Raw genomic sequence first — 25,519 nt, 5'->3', positions numbered from 1 at the left:
TGTGTAGCCCTAAATTCTTACCAACATGCCATCATGTCATGGATGAGAATAAAAGTGCAGCACACAGGAGACTTTAAAGATATAGATATATTTCATTTTATTCTATTTGTGTGTCTCACCAAGATTATTGTGTCCAGTTTTATTTTTTGCAGCAGCAATTGTATGTGCATTGAATGTTTTTGATCGATTTGATTCAAACAGGTTCGCTGTTGAGGTGACCACGTGGCCTAACTGTACTGTACTCCAGCAATAATGCATGAACCAAACCACCATTTCACTATTAGTTTGAACTCTTTTTCACTTACATACAAACTGTACATACATACAACTCGTCAACGTTTCTGGGGGGAAAAAGGGGGGGGGGTGGCGGATTTGAAAACTAAAAAGAAATTTCCTCTGGAAACTGTAAGAAACAGCTCTGACAGCATGCCGAATGCAAGTACTGATTCAGTACACGAAACATGCGCACACGCACGACACATGTGCATAACACACAGGAATACATACACGCATTTACACCAATGCACATACACTGGGGTTGTGGTTGTTTTTTTTGCTCTCTTTGCTCACACATGCACACACACGTTCACACACAAACTCACGCAATTTGAGCGACATGCCGCAAGCACTGTGGGAGTGAGCTGAGAGACTATTGAACAGACAGGGCGCGCGCCGCACACACACACACACACACACACACACACACACACGCACACACACACACCAGTACTGTCCCCCTTCGTCTTGTTTTCACAATTTCACCGTTTAAGTCTGAAACACTGCTCACAACAACATATCCAGAACTATGCACAAATATGGCAATATAATGTCATCATGGTAAAATAAAGAACAAAACAAAACATTTCAGACAATCAGACCCACAAGCGTGCCATGAACAAACAAAAACCAAACAGATTTCACAACAGCAGGCTTGTGGAAATGTTCACCACCATTTTTGTTTTCCTTGTGTAAAAAAGTGACTGCATAATGACACAGGCAAGCTTCAAGGGGGGATGGGTTGAGGGTGCAAAACCGTAAACAAATGTTTGGATTATGTAGAAAAATATACTTGCTATGCTTTTCTTTTTTTCCCCCTTTTTTTGCCACCCTTTTATTGTATGGATGAATCGAGAGAGAGATAGAGAGAGAGATAGGAAATAATCCTAACAGAACCCTTTAAGTTCAGAAGAACTTCTGGAGAGAGAGAGAAAAAAGAAAGACCGTTGCTCATGTCCTACAGACCTACAGTATCTGAGGAATGAAGATTCCAAATAAAGTTATAAATGATCATTACCATTTTTGCATTCAGAGGGAATATACATAGAAATGCACAAGCTAGGACAACGGACCTCCCAGATATATACACTCACTGTATATACAGTATATATATATATATATACCGTAATTTCCGGACTATAAGGCGCACCTGAATATAAGCCGCACCAGCCAAATTTAGGGAAAATCCCAAATATGTACGTATACAAGCCGCACCGGACTATAAGCTGCAGGTGGCCCCCTAGTGGCCGTTTCGTTAGCTCAGAGCCTTAGATGGCTCTGCGTTAGCTGTAAAAATCCATAGATAAGCCGCACCGTTGTATAAGCCGCAGGGTTCAAATCATGGGTAAAAAGGTGCGGCTTATAGTCCGGAAATTACGGTATATATACACACACACACACACACACACACACACACACACACAACCAGTGGCTATATACATTATATATATAGCGACTGTAGCCGAGAATCGGAAAGTCACTGGTCCTGGAAGGTGGTGGATCCGCCTATAGTCTGGACTGGACTACTATAGATGCTATGTCTTTCTCTCTTCGTCTCATACCTTTATCACATCCACCCTCTTTCTGGAGTGTCTCCCGCCCCATCCTCACTTCACGCCATCATCATGGTTCCCATCTTTGTTGAGTGTTTCCCCTACGCGCTCACTTTTGTTTCCCGCCATCATCTCTCCCGTCTTCGATTGGTGCCAGCACTGTCTGCTTCTCTCTCTCCGTCTTTGATCATCCCCTCCCCATCCTCTCTTCTCTCCTCCACCACCGTTGTGGATCCAGTGAGCAGACAAAGGGGATTTATTCATACTCCAGGAACTGTTTGTGGTAGAACAAAAGGTACCTAGTGGAGAGACAAAAAATACCAGATGGGACACTTTTTTAAAACACTGACTAATTGTATCCTTTGTTGGGTCGGGGGGGGCACGCGCACGCGCACGCACACGCACACACACACACACACACACACACACACACACACACACACACACACACACACACACACACACACACACACACACACACACACACACACACACACACACACACACACACGTTGTCTCACCCTTCACTGTCCAGTACGTCCTTGATGCTAGCCTTGGTGATGATGGCGTCGTCACATTTGAACCACTGGTCCTTGTGCTGGCGGATGAAGGTGGTGTAGTGTCCGCTCTCCAGTGTCCCCTGGTGGTTGACCACTGCAAACAGACTGTACCTGCAAGAGTCAGGGAACAGGAGGGAAGGATGAGAGAGAGGAAGGGGTAGAAGAAAGGAAAGGAAAGAAGGAAAGGCAAGAGACAAAGAGAGAAGGGAGGTGGAAGATCTACAAGCTCACATCACTGCGATGTGTTATGAGCTTGTAGATCGGATTTTCTTTTCAGCCAACACTCAAGAGATTTGGGAGGGCAGGCGACTCCGGACAACGTATAGAGGGTTTAAGTGAGCAAAGAAATCAAACGCTGCCTGAGACTTCCTCTAGCGCCGTAAAGAAACCATATAAGAGTGTTGTCTTACTTGTTGTCGTTGTTGAAGGGCTCTGAGGTTTGTTGATACTGCCCATTCATCCTGCCCTCTTTACTGAAACACCGAAGCACATAGAATACAAAAACACACATTCATACGTGTACAGTATATACACTGGATATATAGCTGAGACAAGTGGCCCGTAGCACTTGCCCTAGCCCCTTAGATAGCACTTTATGTAGACTTAGATAGCATTTTTACAGACTTATAGCATGTTACGTAGACGGCACTAGAATTGCATTTTATGTAGTCATAGCACTTCATAGTTGGTATATATGTTACGTTCTTAGTTTACGTAAGTTTCATAACAACTTTTTATGTATGTGATGTATTGCCATGCTTTTGTTCTTGCTTAATGTAAATCACTCTGGATTAAGAGCGCTGCTGAATGACTACATTGTAGACAAACAGACAGACAGACCTGGAGGCCATGAAGGGGGTCATGTCCAGCTCTAAGGGGAAAGACACATAGGTGGTGATCTTTCTGCGTAGCTTGGCTGAGTGTTCAAACCTCTAAAAAACCGAGAGGCAGAGAGATAGAGATAGAGAGAGGCAATAGAGAGATAGGGGAGGGACAAAGATGAAAAGAAAGAAGGGGAGAGATGGCAGGGAAGGAAAATAGAGATGAAGACAGAGAGAAATCAAGGGAGTGAGAGAAGGATAGAGAGAGAGGTGTAAGAAGGAGATGTCAGCAAAGTTGTTATTAATCAATAATCATTGATTATTAGATGAAATAAATCCAAAGGGTCTGGTCAATGCATTTTTGACACACACACACACACACACACACACACACACACACACACACACACACACACACACACACACACACACACACACACACACACACACACACACACACACACACACACACACACACACACACACACACACACACACACACACACACACACACACTACCTTGAGATGAAAGCAAGCGACGATGGGGAGTTTCTTCATGGTCAGTTGTTTGGTGGACTCCTGGTAACTATGGCAACCACTACACTTGATCTTAGCACTGCTGCCTAAGTGCTCAGGTCTGGTAAACCTGCAGAGAACACAGGAATGGTTGGTTGGAAATTGGAATGGTTGTGTGTGTGTGTGTGTGTGTGTGTGTGTGTGTGTGTGCAATGCATGCACAGGTGTTGTGACTACAGAGAGATGGCTACACTACATTTGATTTTGTATGGAAATTATTGAATATTCTGGTTTAGAAAATTATATAATTTATGCAGGGTCACAAGGGTGATGTGATAATACATGAGTCTCACAAAGCTACATATATGTGTGCGACTGACTAACTCATATAAAAATATAAGTATATTAGTAATAGTACAAATATAAGTTATTAGACTTTGACTGGACAAACAAATATTAATTTCCCCAAATTGGTGAAAAACTGGACAGCTCAGAGGTGTCACCTAGGAATGAATTCACTTCAAACCAAATGTAAATAGCATTTATGACAAAAACATTTAACTGGAGCAGAGTATAGCAAGGAAACCAAAGAAAGAGGACAGGAGTTCAATTTGAACCCAGGATGGTTTTAAATCTCTGTAAACCCAAAACATTGAAGCTGCCATTGTGCACCACTGAAGATGGAAATTGAAATCCTCATCCATCAAATGGCAAGTATAAAAGTGGCGGATGGGATTTTTAAATCTGGTAGTCACACAAATGCACACTAGATGATAAGATTCTCTCATCAGCTTTATTTTTATTTTTATATATATATGTTTTTATCCCACGATTTTGTAACCCATTTTTCACCCCTGTGTCAATCATCTAATGTGATCGTGGGCTCTACACACCCTCCACCAACCTAGTCCCCATATATGGGGGACAAGGGGAGAGCAACGGACTTGAACTCATGCTTCCTTCATGCCTGAGTGTCCAAGTTGCTCCTTTACACCCGACAGGGGGGAGTTTCCCTGGTTGGACGTAGCACGTGGAAGTAACACGTTATTCCAACCAGTTCCTTTCCCCTCCATCAGGCGCCCCGGCTGGCCAGAGGGAGGCAGTTTAGTGACCAGGATTACTGCATGTTTTTTGTGAGGGTACCTACCCTAGGTGACACGGGGAGAACATGCAAACTCACATTTTAAACAATGAGGCTTCACAGATTACAGGTCATGATTCTATTCATATTCTCGGGGTTGCCACGATGCTGCACCTCGCGTCATTTCATCACACGCGATCAGCAGATGTGAACAGTGCCCCTTTATGTGACGAGAATGACAAATGGTTGGATTATGTCTGAGAAGACACGTTATGGATAGTGTTCTTCCCACATATCTACAAGCCAATGCACAACGAGTTGTTTTGACTGGTGCTCCGACACACATCTGTCTGCTTGTGGAGTAGACGCTCTTTCTCTCGGTTGCAAGCGACTCGCACTGTGCCGTTCCACTCGGACAATACCGATACAGATAAATATCAAACACGTTCCAACATTCTCAGGACAGGGGGCTTAAGATTGGATCTTTGAACCACTCACACAAATATGATATAATTAAGCCTGAGATTCTCTCCCAATCTAGGCTGGGGTATCTGTGATTGATGTCCAGTGCCGGTACCTGCGGAGGCAGTCGGTGAGCGTGGTGGACCCGCTGGTGTGAGTCTCTCCGTTAAGGGCTGAGCCGTCTCCTCCCGGGCTGAGGGGCCAGAAGGGCGTGGAAGAACCCGGCAAGTCCAGGCTGATGTCCCAGAACGGGTCGATGGTTGTTGACACACCGCTGGTCACAGAGAGACACAGAGAGAGAGAGAGAGAGAGAGGGCAAGAGAAGATGTGAGAAAGAGATGTGAGAGAGTGAGAGAGAGTTTACGTGAGGGGAAGTCGCAATGTGTGTCGCAATGCCAAAACTAAACTAAAGTACAAGTAGTAGTAGTAGTAGTTTTCTAATTTCTATACTTTTACCTCTACTCCAACTCCACTACATCTCAGAGACAAATATTGTACTTTTACTCCACTACAATTATTTGAAAACTTTAGTTACATTGTAGATTTTGATTATTACTACAAAACGTACATTTCAGCCATTTGAAAATAGCCGATCTACAAGCTCGACAGATTGTGAGCCTGTAGCTCTGCTATTTTTCAAAAGATTTTGTAGACATTTTGAGAACATATACTGCATAATTTTACATTTATACTTAAAGTATGTATACCATCTCTGTGATTCAGTGTGCGTTGTGTGCAGGAGAACAGCATAGTGGAAGTACTGGCAGAGAGCTGGACTAACGGAGACATATAGCACTGTGGTATGTTGTCGCTATGATGCTGAGTAGATGATGACAGTAGCAGCGGAGAAGAATAAATACAAATGTATGATATAAATGTGTGAAATTGCAGTTTATAATATTATTATTATTTATTTATTTTTCCAAGATTGTAACAGTTTTATTTAAAAAGAATAATCACACCTGTGTGATGTGAGGGGCGATCGCCGATCATCATACATACATCATGTCATTCCGGCCAATCACAATTTGCGTCCTCACCTTCGTGACTCTACCTGTTGAGTACTGTTACCAATGGCTACATCGAAAATGAGGGCCTGCCCCTCTATTGCAATCATACTGATGATGATGATGATTATTGTTATTATTTAGCCTGCATTCCTATTATGAATTAATAAATGTATTTGAGTGATAAAAGGAAAGAGCACATCAGCACTTCCACAACATATAACAGACACAATATCACAGAGGTGAAAAACACAATGAAGCTCTGAGGTTGCAACCAAAGTAATGTGTGCCACATTTCCCAATGTTGTTAATTTGCTGACCTTCAAATATTGCTGGTTGAACCACATTCGATTGTCTCCAAAACGGAAAGAAAGAAGAAACATGCAGTATGCAAACTGACCACCAGGTGGAACTAGAGTTCAGCTTTAGATGTCCTCTGTTCTGAGACCTCATGTTGCTGCAGTGGATGAGGCAACTGGATAGTGTGTGTGTGTGTGTGTGTGTGTGTGTGTGTGTGACGTGTGTGTGTGTGTGTGTGTGTGTGTGTGTGTGTGTGTGTGTGTGTGTGTGTGTGTGTGTGTGTGTGTGTGTGTGACTGTGTGTGTGTTTGTGTGGATTGTCAGCATTTGGTTTTCGTGCCTGACTGCAGGACGGAGAGGAGGAGAGTATGAGTCATTTCAGGACAGAATTGATCGTTTGAGGATAGTGGGAGACATATAGCAACTCTGCTTCTGTCAACTACATGGTATTTCTCAGCTGCTGTTTGGAGGAGATAAGATAACAAACCAACACACACACACACACACTTACTGGCAGACTTGACAGGTGACGTCTGACTGCAGCCCTCCAGTGAAGATTTGGTCGATGATGCAGTTACAGTGATTTGGGTTGTTGGCTTTCTTCCCATTGTCGTCTGTATCGCATGCACGCACGCACGCACACATGCACGCCCACACACACACACACACACACACACACACACACACACACACACACACACTAAATCACGACATCAACGGTCATCACTGTCCAGGGGTTTTACTCATGTTTCTATGCCTTTGAAGACACACAAGCAGTACTGCGTAACAGCCCCTCCCTCCAATATCATCACCGTTCTCTCTGCCCCCTCAACTGCAGTATCAGAGAGAGAAGCAGAGAGATAATCAATGCAAGCGGCACTTCTCAAACAGTTCTGTCAATTACTGTCCTCTCCTCTCTTTCATTCATCACTACAGAGCGACCCCATCTCCGCCTCTATCCTCAACAGTGTCTTCCGCATAATGCTTCTTTATTAATTTCCCCGTCTCCCTTTGTCTCCATTCCTCCCTCCCTCTATTGGATCTGCCCATCTCAATTCCAAGTTCGATTCGCCATGCTCTGTTGGCATATATGTTGCATCATCCACTTCAAAACAGCGGTGATGACCTACAAGGCGACCAAGGGCATGGCAGCCCCCCCCCTTCCTGCGGGATACGATCAGCATTACACCCCTTCCTGCACACTTACATCAGCTAGCACACGTGTGTCTGTCCTGTCCTGTCCCTAAGACACCCTGTCCTGTCCCTAAGACACCCTGTCCTGTCCCTATGACACCCTGTCCCTAAGACACCCTGTCCAGACACCCTGTCCTGTCCCTATGACACCCTGGACAATGCAAGGGTCTTCTCCCTCCTGGTAGGCCTGTTACAAAATATCATAATTGCCTAATCGCAATAATTTAAGATAATCGCAATTTAAAAAAAAATCACACACGTGTGAACTGAGTGGTGCAATCCCCCCCCCCCTCTCTCTCTCTCTCTCTCTCTCATTAGAGACACAGCACTACCCCTCCCTCTGTTTCTGGCGCCCCCTACTGGTATAAATCAGTAACATACTCGGGCTCATGTGCACACACAGGTACCTACCTACACAGGTACACAGGTACGTACACGGACATTGCTGGTTGTAGGAGTGGTTGCACCACTCAAAAATAGTGGAAATACACAATAGATCTGCCTTTTCCATTATTCATGTTGGTATGTATAAAGTTATTGAATTATTTAAGTCCATTTGTCATATCTGCCCTGTGCAACTTTTGTTTACGAAGCCTAAAACCCAAACAGAAATGCAATTTTTATTTATATGTTCCCAATGTTCAACAGAAATACAATTAAACCGCAATTATTTGAGCGACAATTAATCATCAAGTAAAATGTCATAATCGTGACAGCCCTACTTCCAAGTGGAGATCACTCCCCATTCGTCAGGTGCTTTGCATGCAAAGCACCTGACGAAGCCTACAGGCAGTGTGTCTAGTATGTCTGTGTGCGTGTGGGAGACCTTTGCAGTGTCTGTGCAGGACGTCCAGGGCTGCAATGAGGAACTCGTGAGCATCTTGCTGTTCGTAGCCAGCCAGGTGTCTGGCATGAGTCCACACCAGGTGTAACAGACGGAAGGGAATGTGGGGAGAACGAAGGCCCGAGTAAAACTGGACACACACATGGAGAGACAGAGAGAGAGTGCAGATTATACACACGGCTGCAAAGAAGTACCCCATCGTCCATATAACGAGATCACCACCTCGGAGTTGCTGTCGGGTGGAAACCTCATCATGTCCAAAACCGTTTCAAACAGTTTGAATAGTTAAAATTGCCAATCTACAAGCTCACAACGTGTCGATCAAAATAGTAAAAGGCAACTCAAACAAACATTTTAAAAAAGCTTATCTACTTAATGTAATTTTTTATATGAATGTCATATAAAAGCATATACCGGTAAGTATGCGGACAAACTAAACAGTTTGAAAATTTAGCAAGTTATCTTTATTTAAAAAGTACAATCCCCATAGACACAATGTGATGTTGCACCCCAGTAAGATGGCCGCCACGTGGCGACGTCGGTCTAAATTGGCCAGCAGCATGGGTGAGCCATCTAGCCTTTCTTATATATATCTATGGGCATGATTATTTCATTATTAACTATAGATTAACAACAGACACGTTTATATATTTTATACTTTTCCAAGTCAATCCCCCAACAACACACGCACCTCTTGGAAGAGCTGTGACATCTCACACACCAGACAGGAGTTGCTCTGCATCTCACACTTATGTCTGTCAGAAAGGAAGAAGTCCCTGAGCAGGGGTGTGTGTGTTAGTGCCTGAACGATGCAGTTCATGAAACACGTGTTGCCCAGGTTTATCAGCCCACGCAGACCTGTGCAAGAGAGACACAATGGTATTTATTGTCACGGCGTACCAGAGATACAAAGACATCCACTGCACAGTGCAGACACATGTACTACCAATTCTCCGCAAGGTCTGAAGACGCACCTCTTCAAGTTTGTTAAAAGTACATGTAGTGTAGTACAGTCAAAGGTTATGCTAAAAGGATAATCTAGTTGTATCCCATTTTGATGCTACTTATATCTTGGTTACTTGTTCATGTTATGTTTCTTTATATTTGTTTTTTCTCTACCACAAATGTTAAACGTGATTTAGAATGATAGCATGTAGTTTAGACGAATGCCGGGTTTAACTGGTTTTAACTTGTTTACCTGGTATCCAAGCGTCTTCGAGGCACTACATAGTTATCTCGCCATTTGCTTATGTGACTATTTAGTTTGTTGTTTACTGACTAGAGATCATGATTACTCTGTATATTCCGTTTATTTTACACTTTGAAAATCACACTGGATAAGTGCATCTTCTAAATGCCTGAAGTGTAAATAGTAATTGAAATGACTAATTAAGTGTGTATGAGAAATAAAAGGATGGAGGGAGAAAAGGGGTGAGACTAGTATGCGGTGCTTTCACTAAAAACAACCAATCTCCATTTTCCATACCATTGAAATGCTTCCATATTGCCAGTATGTCTATTAACCTAGGACGGTTTCTGACTGGGCGGAGAGGGACAGAAAGGATAGAATTAGGATAGAGGAAAAATCGTCATAGACTTCGCCTTGAGTTATATCACTGTTCCTTGCTCTGTCCTCTCTGAACATCTAATTACCAGATTCTCCGCTGTGGCCATACTGATTGGCTAAGATTGGCTTCCAAAGTCTGCAGGATTGGCCCGTTTTGTACAAAATGCCTCAAATCATGAACACAGCGGTCTGTTTGCCATGAAACATTGCTGGCTCACAATAAGTTCTTCCCAGGTCTTCCCTGGCGAAGACCTGTGCTCAGAGGATCACCTTTTCTAGTTCTCTCTCTTCCTTTACTCTCTCTCCCTCTACTCTCTCGGTCTCTACAACTGCCTACTAACTGCCTCCTCACACTATCTCTAAACTCCTTTGCATCTCTCTCTCCCTCCCACCCTTCCATCGCTTTTCTCCCTCTCTTCGCCATCACTTATCCCTGTTCTCTCACTCATCTCCCTTCCCTTTCTCTCTCACCCTCCCTCCATCTGTCTTCCTGACAGCTCAGAGATGGTAAACAAGATAGATGTAAGCTACTACTGGATGCTAAACACCTAATCGGTCTCTCTCTGTCCCCCCCTCCTTCCGCACACCCATGCTCATTTCTCCCTCACTCTTCCTGAACGCTCCCCAGCCATTGTTCACTCTCTTTCTCCAGCACCATTTGAGACGGGGAAATAGTCACATGACTAAATCCAAGTTGTCCTGTTGTACTAAAAATATGTTAGTGTGAGGATGCTGAGCCATGCACAACAGCATTATCCCCCCGTACTAAACCATCCTACGCATGCAGACAGAAAGATGAATAGAAAAATGTAATGGTAATAACATTTTATTTGGTTACCTATAGTACAGTTGGAGGTGATTCTCCGCCTCTTGGGGTTGTGTCTCAATAGCTCTAACTCTTTCTTAGTGGGCTCCCACGATGCATACTTCTCACCTACACCTGACACACACACACACGATTGTAACACAGAAACGGTGTTATGCCTACTGCACAGTCTGTGCTATGCCTACTGCTACTTCAATTGTGTTGCACAGTGTGCATGTTCTCCAGTACCTTGCATTTTCCAGGATTTCCTCTGCTCCTCTTTGGCAATCTGTTCCATGTCTTTGTCGTAAATGTAGTCTTGGCACACAAAGCAGTATATCCCCCCATACAACAAGTCTATGGCTAGAGAGAGAGAGAGAGAGAGAGAGAGAGAGAGAGAGAGAGAGAGAGAGAGAGAGAGAAGTGGGGGAGTAAAATTCCAAATTACTTTATTCAGTGTGAAATAGATGTGCTATAAATGTCTAATTTGTCTTGATCACATATGGTCATACTGGCAACAGTAAATCACAGCTGGTGTTGCAAGAGAGAAAGAAATTGCTTAAGGGAGAGAAAGATAGACAGATAGATAGATTATCCCTGGAAATAAAAACGTCTGGGTTTCCGAGGCTAGACAGATAGTGATCAGAACAGAACAAAGCTACATTTTCATGAATTAAACACCAATTCAATGTTTTTTTTGGTTTTTTTCAGTAAGTAATGAAAATAGCCAATCTAGATCTTCTAATTTCACTACTTTATGTCCCGGCTAACGTCTGTCTCTTAAGTCTCCACCTGAAAAGTTTGGGAACCACTGCTCTATTCCAAGCATGTCATGCTGCCGCTTTTATTCCAGCCGGATGCTGGATTTATGAGCTCACATGCACAATATCTGTTAACCCCCATGGCTAACAGAGAGACAGAGAAAGCCTAGGTAACGCTTCTCAACATTCAGACAGACGTGTGCCTAAATGTGTGTGTGTGTGTGTGTGTGTGTGTGTGTGTGTGTGTGTGTGTGTGTGTGTGTGAGTGAGAGAGCGGTTAAGAGAGTTAACAGGTGAGATAGGTGGGCATGTGAAGGATCATATCCTCGCTCACATTACACACAGATGAAGGGATAAGGTGGATCACCTCCACTGCTGAAAAAACAGAAACAGTAAACAGAAACTGTGAAGACGGATGCACCAGGCTTGCCTGTAACCATTAACCAATGCATGTGTGTGTGTGTGTGTGTGTGTGTGTGTGTGTGTGTGTGTGTGTGTACTTATATATCGTCAATTTTCTAGTGGGATTTAACTGCCTCCATTCTTCTGATTCCCTCCTTCCTCTCCTCCGTCCATATACATTCCGTTTCTCTCAGACTCTCCCTCTCATCCCATCTCTCCACCTCCTCCTGTCTTTCATTGCGTCCTGCGGCTAAGTGTTTGCTGTTGCCATGACAGCCTGACTCTGTCATCCTGTGCAGGTGTGTGGAGAGGAGAGAGAAGAGGAGAGGCCAGCGGGGCTGGCAAGGAGGAGAGGTGAGGAGGAAGTGAGAGGAGCGGATAGGAGACTAGAGAGAAGTGCAGAAAGAGAAAGGCTGATTGGGAAGGAGAAGAGAGAGAGGACGAAAGGTGAAGCAAGGAAAGGAGAGAATAAGAGGCTTTTTCACCTTTTACAATTACGTAGTTCAAACATCGTATTTGGTCCCCTCACCATTAATAAAGGGTTAATAACCACAGCAACAACAACCCATTGAGGATATTACATACTACTACAGCAGTGGAGTGGTTCTTAAACTATTTCATCATGACAGGGACCCCCAAACTGATATGCTATTGGTCACAGCCAGACTCCCATCTGAAAATATTTTGTATTATGTATTATGTTAAAATAATTCTACAATATTCCCAATTTTTCCACACGATTATACAACATCCACAATCATAGACTACATCACAGAATTGATATAATAGTTTATTTAATGGACCTTTATTTAACCAGTACAAAGTCAGTAACAACAAATACAGGACAATAATAACACTGACAGACACATAACACCCGTAAAGGAGAAACAGAGAATCTAACAAAGTTAAGTGACCAATACAAAACTAACTAATAAAGAAAACTATCCAAGACACAAGTTTGAGCAAACACTGTGTGTGTGTGTGTGTGTGTGTGTGTGTGTGTGTGTGTGTGTGTGTGTGTGTGTGTGTGTGTGTGTGTCGAGTGCGAATGTAAATGCCTACATGGACGTATACTTGGGCGGGCGTGCGTGTGTGTATGTGTGCTCATAAAGGCACAGTATGCCACAGCTATAATATCTGGCTTACAATTAATTTATTAGTGACTAAGTCATATGGCAAAGCACAAATTATGGCTTTGAGCTCAACCTGCACACGATCCCTGCACGCTACAGCATCGTCATGACAGACATAAGCTCATAATCCATTGCTGTCGGGCAGAAATATTGTATCTCCATGTTGAAGCAGCAACAATATTACTATATTACTATATTTGAACTCCTGCCACCGGCCTTCAGGGCCCTGCTTCTCAGAGCGGTGGGAGACAGCAGCGAGGGAGTGTGTCAGATGTGACTTCAACTACCTCATTATGACATGACATCCACTTAAACACAGACAAGTGGCAGAATTTTGGTCTTAATATTGCTGTATCTCAGTGCTGCATTCAACATGGTCAACTGCCACATTACTATAGGCCAATCGACTGTACATGGAGTGGGGGACTTTCTGGCACACTAAACTGGTTTAAATACTACGCAAAGGACAGGGACTACTTTGTGTCTACCGTATTAAGGTAATTACACGTTTAAGCACTAAGCAGGCAGAAATTATATGACATACCATACCACTATACTATAGGCTCCATTCCGGGGCCTCTTCTGCTCCCACTGGCTCACATTATGAGAAACAGCTAAATAACTTAACATAATTATGCAGGCAACACACACGTTTACGTAACTATACCACAGGGGAATATGGTCCATTACAGGCACTCATTGCACTAACCAAATCAACCATTGGATGTGCAAAAACTGTCGGAGACAAAACAAACGTTTTTTTGGGAGGCTAAAGGTCAACTAAAGGTCAACAATCGGTGATATTAAAAACCTAAACCTAAGCCAGAATTCTTGGTGTAGTCATGGAATCTGACCTGGATTTCAACATCTTACAAAGTCAGCCTACTATCACATTAAGAATATATCAAGGATTAAGAACTTATGCTTCAGCAAACGTGTACATGCAAGCATTTATCTTCAGTAGCCTCGACTACAGCAATGGTTTCTTTACAAGTCTCCATAACAAAATCGCTCAGACAGCTGCAGGTTGATTCAGAGCGCTGCTGCTCGACTCCAAGCAAGTGGACCATATCATTCCAGTTCTCAGATAATTACACTGGCTTCCTGTCTGTTAAATCAGGGGTGGGCAACTTTGAAGATGGAGAGGACCACTATAGTTCCACACTCACTCCAGAGGGACACATTGCATATACTGTCGTATCAAAAATAGCAGATCTACAAGCTCAAAATGCGTCGCAGTGCGGCGTTTTGAGCTAATATCATAGAGTTATAAAGGATAGAGTGAGGCCTGAGGAGCGACAGCCCCCGCTATTAATTTCAATGGAAGTTGCTCAGTGGCGTTTTGAAGCACCCGGAAGACTGCCGGAAGTACGAGCAGAAGTTGAGAGCGGTCTAAAGTTTGAGGTCAGGGTTGACACACTGAAGTCACTGAATGTCCGTCCACCTCCATGAACATGCTGCAGTCCCAGTTTTGGCCAGTAGGATAGCGTGGCTTCACAGTTGGACAGCCGTTCTGGAGGCTTGGTTAATATAGATGAAAACAACCAGCAAGAGACACCAACAGCACATTAAAGAAGAAAACATGAGAGAGCTAGAGAGGAAGTGAAGACTCCACCTGCTGAGGCCGGAGATAAAACATTGTTTTAGGGTAGACAAGGGAGGGTGGAGTCTGATGTAGGCCAATTCCACTGAGGTCCTAAAGATGACTTAATTATGCCTACACTTGTCTGTTGAGATCGTTCCTTTTTTCGCATGCGCTCATCTCACGCACGCACGCACGCACGCACGCACGTGCACGTGCACACACACACACACACACACACACACACACACACACACACACACACACACACACACACACACACACACACACACACACACACACACACACACACACACACACACACACACACACACACACACACACACACACACACACACACACACACACACACACAGTGTGATTGAAATGGTTCTTAGAGCTTGGGTTCTGGAGCAAAGTTATATTCTTCCACTACTAATTTCCCCGGAAGTGCCGTTCTGCTGAATTCCACCGTTTAAAATCCAATTCTGTTGCATTCTGAATCCGGTTCTCCATAATAATAAAAAAATGGGACTGAATATTCTCAGCAAGGAGATCGTCACTTAAAACTGCGACCTGCAGTCGCAATAATAATATCCTTTTGATTATGGTACAGTGATGTATGTCATTGTGAATCTGTGACATACGTTTATTTAATGATCAATAAAGATTAGCTTGTAGAAGAAGTATACAACTTCACTCTCCAGAGCAAACATAAGTGTCACACCGCTTTAAACACAATTTTTCTCTCCAGTGCAAGTGTCAGAGAAGCCGTGCCTATACTGCCTAAAGCCCAGAAGTATAATAGTTCTTGGTAAACGGAAGGATTCCCCTTTGTCTGAATTAAAGATGTTTGGTTTCCCTGCAGGAAACCCCGGGGGATTCAGGTGTTTACATCAGGGGCATGTCTGGGATCATGTTTCCCCATGAGGGGTAGAGGTCAATGGGGGTGACTGTACTACAGGAGACTAGCTGAGCCTGAAGACCACAAGTTTAATATCTCCCGCTGGGTCGCTTGTATAAACACAAATTTGCAACAATTGAAACAATGGCTTTTACTTTCATCATCCTCCCTTTCAATTCTTGCCAAAGGGGAAAAGACAATCCCAGATGTATTTTTGTTTTCTTGCCACTGTGTCCACCATCGTTACATCCTCTCAACTGACACACTGAAAGAGGAACTCTTGCTTCCAAGTGCGGAGTGCTGATGACATTTGGTGGTTTCCTGACGCAGTGCAGATATAAAGATGTGCATCTACTAGTAACTAGTGGAGTGAAGCTGTATACTTCTTCCACCAGCAAATCTTTATTGATCATTAAATAAACGTATGTCACAGATTTACAATAACATACATCAGACTCACCATAGTCAAAATGATATTATATTATTATTATTTAGAACTGTGCAGTTTCCCAATGTACTTACTTTTCAAGTGTCGGATCTCCTTTCTGAGAATATCCAGTCCCATTTTTTATTATGGGGAATAAAATCGGGTTCAATCACGCTTGGTTCTCCAGTGATACTCTGTGTGTGTGTGTGTGTGTGTGTGTGTGTGTGTGTGTGTGTGTGTGTGTGTGTGTGTGAGTTCAGACATGCTGTGTGCATAGTGTGTGTGTGTACCCTGGTGTGCAGTTATGAGTTTAATGAGATTAGCAGCTAAATTAAATGACACAACTGACACTAGTGTGACAGTGATAAAAGTGTATGTGGTTTGCATAAAAGTAAAGTGATATAAGCTTTTACATTGGATTCAACCTGACATTCACACACCAACAGCAAAGGAAACCACCCAAGGTACCAACTAGCGTCTGACATTTAGGATGGCCGAATGCCCGGGGTAAAAATAATAATTAAAACTGCTGTGAGCAAGTGAAACCTGTCTAGACCTGCCCGGTCAGGCAAGTAGGCCTACCAATTGAGCACAAAGTCCGCTTTCCTTTCCTCCATCAGCTGCGGGCTGACCACACCTTTAAGGTCCTCAGATGAGCAGCGATTAACGCACTTAGTAATTAATTTCAATGAGACCTTTCAATGGTCCCGTTAAATTGTCGCTTGCGTGCTCGTTTCATGCACACGCCCGCGACTGACTAGACCTGGATTCTGTTGAGCTTTTTGAGTGGTGCAACCACTCCTACAACCAGCAATGTCCGTATGTTTCTCTGAGCACGAGTATATGACTTATTAGTACCAGTAGGGGGCACCAGAAACAGAGAGAGGGATAGTGCTGTGCCTGCTGCCTACTAATGAGAGAGAGAGAGGTGGGGGGGGGGGGGGATTGCACCACTCAGTTCACACAGGTGTGATTTTATTTTACGCTTGAGAAGACCTGGAGCAGACTTGTCGTTAATTCAGGCGACAATGTCTGCATTAATCGATGCCCTCTGAAAGTACCTTTAAGCCTCCAGAACTGAGACGGAGAACTGAAGTGCAATGGACATGCTGGCTGATCATAGGTCCTGCAGCGTATTGCGGCTGGGGCCAGACACGTGAACGAGTGAGTTGGTGAACCAGCGCTAGGGAGCCGGCGTTGGTTCCCAGCGCTACTTTGAATACGCCACTCTATGCCTTGGAAAGGGAGCGTTCTTTGAGAACTCCTGATGGAGCAGTGGTTTTCAACCAGTGGTCCGAGGACCACCAGTGGTCTTTGAGGGGATTCCAGGTTGTCCCGGACCCCAGCTAACTGATGGAGTTAGTAACCAAATGGACCCTTATTAGCTCTTCAACTCTTGAGTGTGTAAAATTAAACAAAATAGACCTGTAAGGGTCCATTTGGTTTTACACTCTCAAGAGTTAAATTATTGTTTTCCCGTTCGCCTGTTTTCTCTCCTATCAACACAGCATGGAATTGTGAAAAATGGTGCAATTAGTTTGGGTACGAGAGGCTAAATATCATCAAATGGTGGTCCGTGGCTCAAATGCCGAATAAATAACAGGCCTTGGCAGGAAAAGGGTTGAAAACCACTGTGATGTCCATGCAGAGAGGCCAGAGGCTACGCCTGTCCATTTGATCCATTGACTTATCTGATGTTACGGTGGGTTACCACTCTCATCTAATCTGTTCAACAGCACCTGATAACCACATGTAGTCTCACCATGGCTAGAAATGCCATTGTACTGAATCATTCATCGCGATAGATGTTGGATACTCAAAATGACACTATTCATTCTCAGATTAAACTGGATTACTGCTTGTACTTGATTTTGTGTAGTCATTTTCTATAGTGTTAAAATATAAAAGAGCAAAGCGTACATGCATGATGGAGGCATGCACATGTAACTCCTACTGTGATCCAACCTCCCTCAGTCCCTCACACACACACACACACACACACACACAACTCTGTGCTATAAGTGTCAGAGACTGGCTCTTCATTAAAAATCTCTCCTGTATAATTAGCTTTTCAGCTGCCTTTGTTTTGGAAGAGAAGAAATTACTGATGAAGAACCTGCAGAGGGTATTCATTACATCTCTTTTGATGTTTGGTTTTAGAGCATATTCGTGGTCATCTTAGGGGCATACCTAACAATCTATGCCAAAACAATGGGAAACTTTCCGCTCGTGTGCATTTTTTACTTCAAAAGAACAGAAATGTGCTGCGTGATGACGTGTTGAGGCCCGCTTGAATAAAATGAATCTTGATTATTATCTTGATTTCATTTATTCCAATTGCTGCACGTTCCTCCAAACACACCTGGTTTTGATTACAGCACTACTCCGTTTGAAATCTCATTCAAGATGAAAAAGGCCATTGCACCCCGTCTTTAAAGCACACACACATAATGGAGTTGCAGCACCAACACACACCTGCTCTCTGAGAACTCTACTCCTGTAGAGGGTGTGTGTGTGTGTGCGTGTGTGTGTATGTTACCCAGGTTGTGGCGTTTGCTCTTGGCATGCTCGTGGATGTGTTTCTTGTTGAAGCAGCCAAAGAAGACGCAGTGGAGACACGAGTGCAGACGACTAAGGTGAGCCCCGCACATGTGACAGATACATGACTTAGCCTGGAGAGAGAGAGACACACACACACACACACACACACACACACACACACACACACGGCAACTTTAACAGGGGGAAAAGCATCAGATTAACATAGTCTCCCTTGAAATGGGAAAGACAACAGGAACTAGTAGGCCTAGCCAAGAACAATCAATTTAAAGAAATGGGTATGTAAATGTAACTGGATTGGGGCTGGGATAGTTTCACCCCCAGATTGATCTCCTCATTGGGCTAACTTCTAGTCTGTGAAAAGTTCCTTAAGTTAAACCATTTTTCTGGGTGGGCACTGGGGACCCCCTGGAACTTTCTCAACAGCCCCTAAACACCTCTACCCCCACTTTGAGAAGCACTGGTAAATGGAGGAATGCAATTGTGGCTGAAAGGTTTGATTAATCGAGTAGCATAATGGACTGTCACTGTGTAGAGTCCAGTTTGGTTGCAACAATGGACCTTACCTGGCATCCCTATATTCCTAAACAGCAGATGTACAAGCTCACATCATGTTGTGATGTGGTGTGCTGCTATGCTTGTGCTACACTGTTGTACAGCGTAGTATGAAACAGCCTTAAGCTATTAATCAGATTAATCAAGTCTTTTCAAGTCAATAATTAGTTAAGTGACAAGTCCATTATAAACAATTGAATTTTAATGTTTTTAACAAGTCTAAATTATAAAAAATTAAAAGGGGTTATTATTTGATTATTCAATTTATCATAAAAGTAACCAATAGAATCAATAGTTGTACGTGACTGGTCCAGTAAATCAGTCACACGCAGACAAGCAGAAGTGTGGAATGCAGCTGATAGAGGCATGACCATGAGCTACTGTAGCAGCAGGAGAAGTGAATCTATCAATAGGTTGTAATGAAAAGTCAAGCATTTAGAAATGTCCCTTGTGCAACAATTTCACTAGCCTACTAAATGAACAAAAGGATAACGCGACTATTATTAGTTCAAATCGTCTCTGTAGCTCTGTAGCCTAGAACATAAAGACACATGAAACAGAGAAGACTAATTTTTATTCCAGTCACACATCCCTTTCCATGCAGCCATACCATCCATGAATTATGAAAATCCTTCACTATGCAATCCAATCTTCTCCACGCACTTTCTTATGATCCGTTTAGGTGTGTTGTCTACATCAGCGTTGCCAGATTTCACAAGAAACAAGCAACTAAATCTATGGAAAAAAGCCACAAACTCTTTCTCTCTCTCAAATAATAATAGTAATAATAATAATAAATATAGCTGCAAGCAGAACATGTGTAGAACATTTCACAACGCTATTTACATTTACTGGGCAATAATGTCTGCATAATCCCTATGGCCTCTATATCTCCACCGCTATTACAAAAGGTTAGTAACTATGTTCATATATATTGTTAAATATGTCCTGCTTAGCATCGACTGGTGTGTTAACTACAGTTGCTCTTTACATTGCTAAATGCTTGATATTGGGCTCACAAGTCAATTATTAGACTTGATTGGGGGAATCAAAAATATATGCAGCTATAATATGAGTACTACCAACTGTTGGAACTAAAATTGTTCCCACTCAAATTGAAATATGTAAAATGGAGATCCAACTAGAGCTGGGGCGGTATGGGATTTTTGTTACCGCGGTTCCCACTCAAATTGAAATATGTAAAATGGAGATCCAACTAGAGCTGGGGCGGTATGGGATTTTTGTTACCGCGGTTATTAGTTAATTCCTCCTCCGTTTCAACTCAAAGAGGACAACTGAACTATCCACAAGTGTGTAACAGCACTATAGTGAATACCCTTGCGCAGCACAAGGTAATTAACACCAGCTGCAAATGATTCAGTCTTTGATTGTGTGATTAACTGATTATATACATACAAATATTTTGGGGCCAAATAACAAGAAGGTGATGGGGGGGTCAGGAGGTAACAGGGGTGCATGGCCAACACAGTTTGGTAACGGATAAAACTAGACTACAGTTTTATTAAGGAAAGATTGACATGGCTCGGACATACATCTCCCGCTGTTAAAAAGAGGAAGATTATTTTTGGACATCATTTCAGATCAAGTTGAGCGTCTTTTTCCTGCGATCCCATTGACTGACACAACAACACTCGCTCGAGGAAATGTTTACAGACAGAGGACGACGGACAGAACTGTTTTTATCTTTTGACTGACAAAACATTTAGAGGTTAGGTAGGTCTATCGGGTTGGAATGATTTCAAACACTGTAATTTTTATTTGGAATCGCATCGGCACGCATTCTCGCTCCAAAGAAAGGTCGGTCAGGTCAAACCCGACCATTCAATAACGTCCCTCGGCCCTCATCATGGATAATAATCCTTTTATTCCTATTATCTTATGTTCTTATCAACGTATTAAACAAATTCCAAGTTAACCAGCCAAACATATGATAAATGAAAAGGTTCCAACCATTTGGTTTGTGCTCGTGTTACAGTACATTATTGATGACATGATTAGACTGAGCCTCACTGATTCCGTGTTTATTATGATAAACTTTAATTTAATATCACACCATTTTTTCTTTTACCGCGATATTGCGGTTATTGCACCCAGCCCTAGATCCAATGACTCAAAACAAGCATTTCAACTAAAAATATCCTGTGCATACGCCAATACACAGCCACAGGATGCGATGTAGCAACAATCTATGGTGTGCTTGCTACTAAGGATAAGTAGCTCGAAAAGTCAATTATTGTTCTAGTGGAACAAAAGCACTTTATCATTGGAGCCAAGCGTTTTCATTTTATTATTATTTTCATGATACATTTTAATTATTTCATGAACAAAACATCCTCTCCTACACACAATGTTTAGCTAAACTAGGTCTACCGCACCTCCATTTGTTTGTTATCACATCACATATTCTTCAGAGTTTGTCTCTGTATTCTACACATTTAGGGGTTTAGCTCATTTTGGTATCCATTTTATGCAGGCTGATGACACAGAAGGAAAATGTCACAAAACAGTGCACACTGTGCACCGGTTTTGGAGTAACTCTGATACAATTTCAACAAAATCAAGCACAGCAGGATTTCTTTTTTACAGTACTGGCAAAGTATCAGCAGAAAATGCTGCTAATGACCCAAACAGCATTACATTAAGCCGACGACCGTCTGTGTTCTCTCTCCATCCATGCATCCATCCCTGCATCCATATAACCGACTCCCAACACTCATGTCCATCCAGTTGCACTCCATTTATCCTGACTCCCCAAAGAAGCCATGGTTCCAGGATAAAATAACCAGAGATGGAAAGAAGGATAGAGAGGGACTGTAGGCGGAATACAATTTAATCATTGTGATCCACATGGGAAAGGCATGGCTCCATTGTGGATCTCTAGCTTTAGTTCAATGTGGATCTCAGACTTCATGTTGCCAACTTGCCAGCCTGTGAGTGACAGTCATTCGAGCTGTCCATCATGACATATGTGACAGCTCGACATATGTGACTCCAAATGTGGCCAAGGTTTAAATATTACAAGGTAAGACGAGCAATTTGTTTGATCATCTGAAATACAAAGCAAATGCTAATACTGACCAAACAATAAAGGTCAGAGAAACCGAAGAATAAACGTTGAAGAAATTCCACTGTAATAATGACAATAAAATTGGGATGTTTTTAAAGTCGATTGAGTAATTCTGTTAAGTAAATATTTATCTTAATATTGCCCAAAATGATTGATTTAGTCATAATCGAGCAACCCCCCATGAACCACACATGTACATGCAGCTATGCACTTGCACTGTACACAAGAGCCTATCTGCCATCAACCATTATGCAAGATATGAAGGATAGTACACATAGTTTAGAGACTATAGACCTATAGGCTATAACTACAGTACCCACTTGAATAACCAACCACACACACACACACACACACAATATCCAGGGCCCAATGCCATTTTGCAGATGGTGCATGTTCCATGATGATGTGGTGTGGCAATACAGACTGAAGTCAGACTGCCTCTTATTTTAAACAGCTGGTGGTGCCAGGTGGACACTGAGCTCAGCTCTGGAAATTCATCTAGCAACGAGCAACCTTCTGTTTCCAGCCAGCATCGCAGGGTTTATGATCCGTGGTGTGGCCGCTCTCACAGACAACTTTAATGTGGTTTTGCTGACGCCACACGTCAGCGTTGGCGCAGGGTGAGTGAAGGACTGCTGTTGTGTTTATTGTTGGACAGCATACTGTAGCCTTCTTGGTCCGTTTTCTTCATTTAGATAGACAGCAGTGTCTGCAGTGTGTAGGACAATGCATCTCCTCCTGAACATGTACATAAGTTCACACATAGCCACATTCCTGTGCGTGCATCACTGTAAAATAATCCTTTTTTCACCCAGTGTCAATTGTCTAATGTCTACTAGTGTAATCCTGGGCACTACATCCCCTCTGGCAACCTGGGGAGAGCAACGGACTGACCTCATGCTTCCTTCAAGTCCAAGCCGCTTCATTTCACCTGACAGGGGGGAGTTTCCAACCAGTTCGTGTATTGCCTCAGCTGATAATTATCATTATTATCGATCGAGAAGATAAAGATTATAAAATGTATATATTTTTTCAATGAATCGATTAATCACTTACACAACAATATCATGCACAAATGGCAGCGCTTGTAGATCTGATATTTTCTGTACTATTTTTTTATACAGTACAGTTATGCTACTGTATTTAAAAAAGGGAATAATTGATCTAAATAATCTCCACCTAAATTGATTATTTTATGGCATTAGCAATATTTTTATGATTATTTCAATTAACTGTTGCACCGCCCTAGTAGACATCAACCTGCTCATCAGGAGCAAGCGGTTCAGTGTGATATATTAATACTCCATTGGTTCAGTGTCTTGTCTTGCTCAAGGACCCTTGACACCGGAGGAGCCATTTTGCTGAAAATGTTTTTACTATGTTACTATCAAGCCAATTAGCTTAAAATTATTGGGTCTTCACCTATTGAAATCACAATGATGTACAGATTGGTTAGAGATTATTCTGGTGATGTACACTAGTATTTAACCTTGAATATATACGGCATGCACACACATTTTGTATTAGTGTTATTTATTTAAATTGGCATTGTTCATAGCTAAACTATATTACACAACTGAAGGAATTTGATAGCTTGATAGATTGTGTCAAGAATAACTCAAGTCAAACTTGAACATTTCCCCCCTTACTCATCTGTATGGTAGAATATAGACCTAGAATGCCTGTGATCATTTAACAAGAGCCGTTCTAGGGCTAGGTAGAATATGTTGCAATAACAAGCACATCTGCAGAGATGGTCTCACTTATATTAGCCATGACCCCAGACCCATCTTTTGGATTGTTCCATGGAGTGGAAAAAGTCAGTGAGTCAATGGGACCACAATTAATGAAAATAAGCTTTTAGCTTTTTGTGTTAACTTTTTGACGTTTTAGCTGTGAACATTGCTTTTGTACATAACTACATACTGTAAAGTGTAAATAAATGTGAATCAATTATCTAAGTCAGTCTGGATTCCAGGTTAGTCTCCCTACTCTGACTCTTCATTGAGTGGGTCGGACAACCACTGGTTGGCAGGTAGTATAGTAATGCCATGAGCTCATAAGCGACAAGTGCATTATCTCCCCTGAGGCAGAATGGTCTCTAGTGCGCAGACACGGGTTCAAAACCCGGATACGACATAAAAGTTACTGATTTGTGATTGACCAGCAAGTTAACACGGACAATGTTACTGTAATATATGAAGTACATTTTGATTCAGTTGCAAATTAGACCGGTATGATGATTGATGAATATGATGTAATGTCGGATGTTATTATGGGAGGCGTCATTGTCAACAAACACACACGCACGCGGGGCGCGTGCAGTCTTTCGCTGCATCTATTTGAAGTGATGCAACCCCCCCCCACCACCACCACCCTCCCCGCCCCTCCGACTCCGAGCCGTGCGTGAAATGATGATCACGTTTTGTTTTCATTTTACCTTGCGTTTTCTCGTCTCGGCTGAGCCGCTCCAAACGAAACACTGATAGATGAGCCGGAGGTTCTGCTTCCAGTTGTTGTCCACTTTGAAGGCGTTCACATGCGGGCAACCTGCGGGACCCATGATGGCAGACTGACACACAGCATTGGGATCACAACCGTTCCTTCAGGCAGAAGCGTTGTGCGCCAGTCCAGAGACTCCAGACCCCATGAGAGACTCAGCCAGTCCGGTCTGGTTCAATAACAGAACCTAATGATTGTTCTTATGTGGTTGAGTTCGACATGTCCTGGTTACAGTAGCAGAGGCACGCAGCAGCAAACATCAAGGCGATTCTGTGCGTAATCCCGCCCCACGGATGCACTCATTTCATTTGCATGTAAAATCCACACTCGTGCTGCATCCACAATATTCCTCTCAAATACACGGGTTAGCAATTAGCTCAAATGTTTAGCATTGGAATTTCAACAGTAGCTTACACGGCGAGTTCCAAAGTCCCGCCTCATTGGACAACACTTAGCCAATGACAATCGAGCGTTGCATTTGATTGACGTACAGTAATCTTTCTTTAGTTGCTTTTAGTCCCGCCCATACATTGTGGGAGCTGCATCGGGATTGGCCTGTAGTCACTGCACACAATATCCGCCCGTCGGATGAAGTTGATAGGCTGGAATAAGATAGCTTCA

The 25,519-nt window shown here is 42.9% G+C and overlaps 1 protein-coding gene across 1 annotated transcript; it reads right to left on the bottom strand.

The window, feature by feature from the left end:
• Nucleotides 1–113: 113 nt before the first annotated feature.
• usp22 (ubiquitin specific peptidase 22) lies at nt 114–25,275 on the bottom strand. The gene is made up of 13 exons (XM_080789892.1): nt 24,837–25,275; nt 18,734–18,866; nt 11,235–11,348; nt 11,019–11,120; nt 9,305–9,471; nt 8,596–8,743; nt 7,087–7,189; nt 5,385–5,543; nt 3,730–3,856; nt 3,230–3,321; nt 2,800–2,862; nt 2,351–2,500; nt 114–2,128 (listed from the first exon to the last, which is right to left on the bottom strand). The coding sequence occupies exons 1-13, from the start codon at nt 24,957–24,959 to the stop codon at nt 2,086–2,088; spliced, it is 1,524 nt and encodes a 507-aa protein (XP_080646018.1). The 5' UTR covers nt 24,960–25,275; the 3' UTR covers nt 114–2,085.
• Between the last annotated feature and the right edge of the window lie 244 nt (nt 25,276–25,519).

Source organism: Protomyctophum bolini (genome assembly GCF_963924005.1).
Source record: "Protomyctophum bolini genome assembly, chromosome: 18".
NCBI classification, from domain to species: domain Eukaryota; kingdom Metazoa; phylum Chordata; class Actinopteri; order Myctophiformes; family Myctophidae; genus Protomyctophum; species Protomyctophum bolini.
The sequence above is the reverse complement of the archived record's forward strand: the minus strand, read 5'-3'. Positions and strand labels throughout refer to the sequence as shown.

Bases quoted from the DNA above. Each gene is read 5' to 3' on its own strand.
- usp22 (XM_080789892.1), bottom strand. From the start codon at position 24,959: ATGGGTCCCGCAGGTTGCCCGCATGTGAACGCCTTCAAAGTGGACAAC. The intron at 11,349-18,733 runs GTAACATACACA...CTCTCTCTCTAG, and splicing joins GAGCAAACGCCACAACCTGG to CCATAGACTTGTTGTATGGG. The intron at 2,501-2,799 runs GTAAGACAACAC...TGACTCTTGCAG, and splicing joins CCCTTCAACAACGACAACAA to GTACAGTCTGTTTGCAGTGG.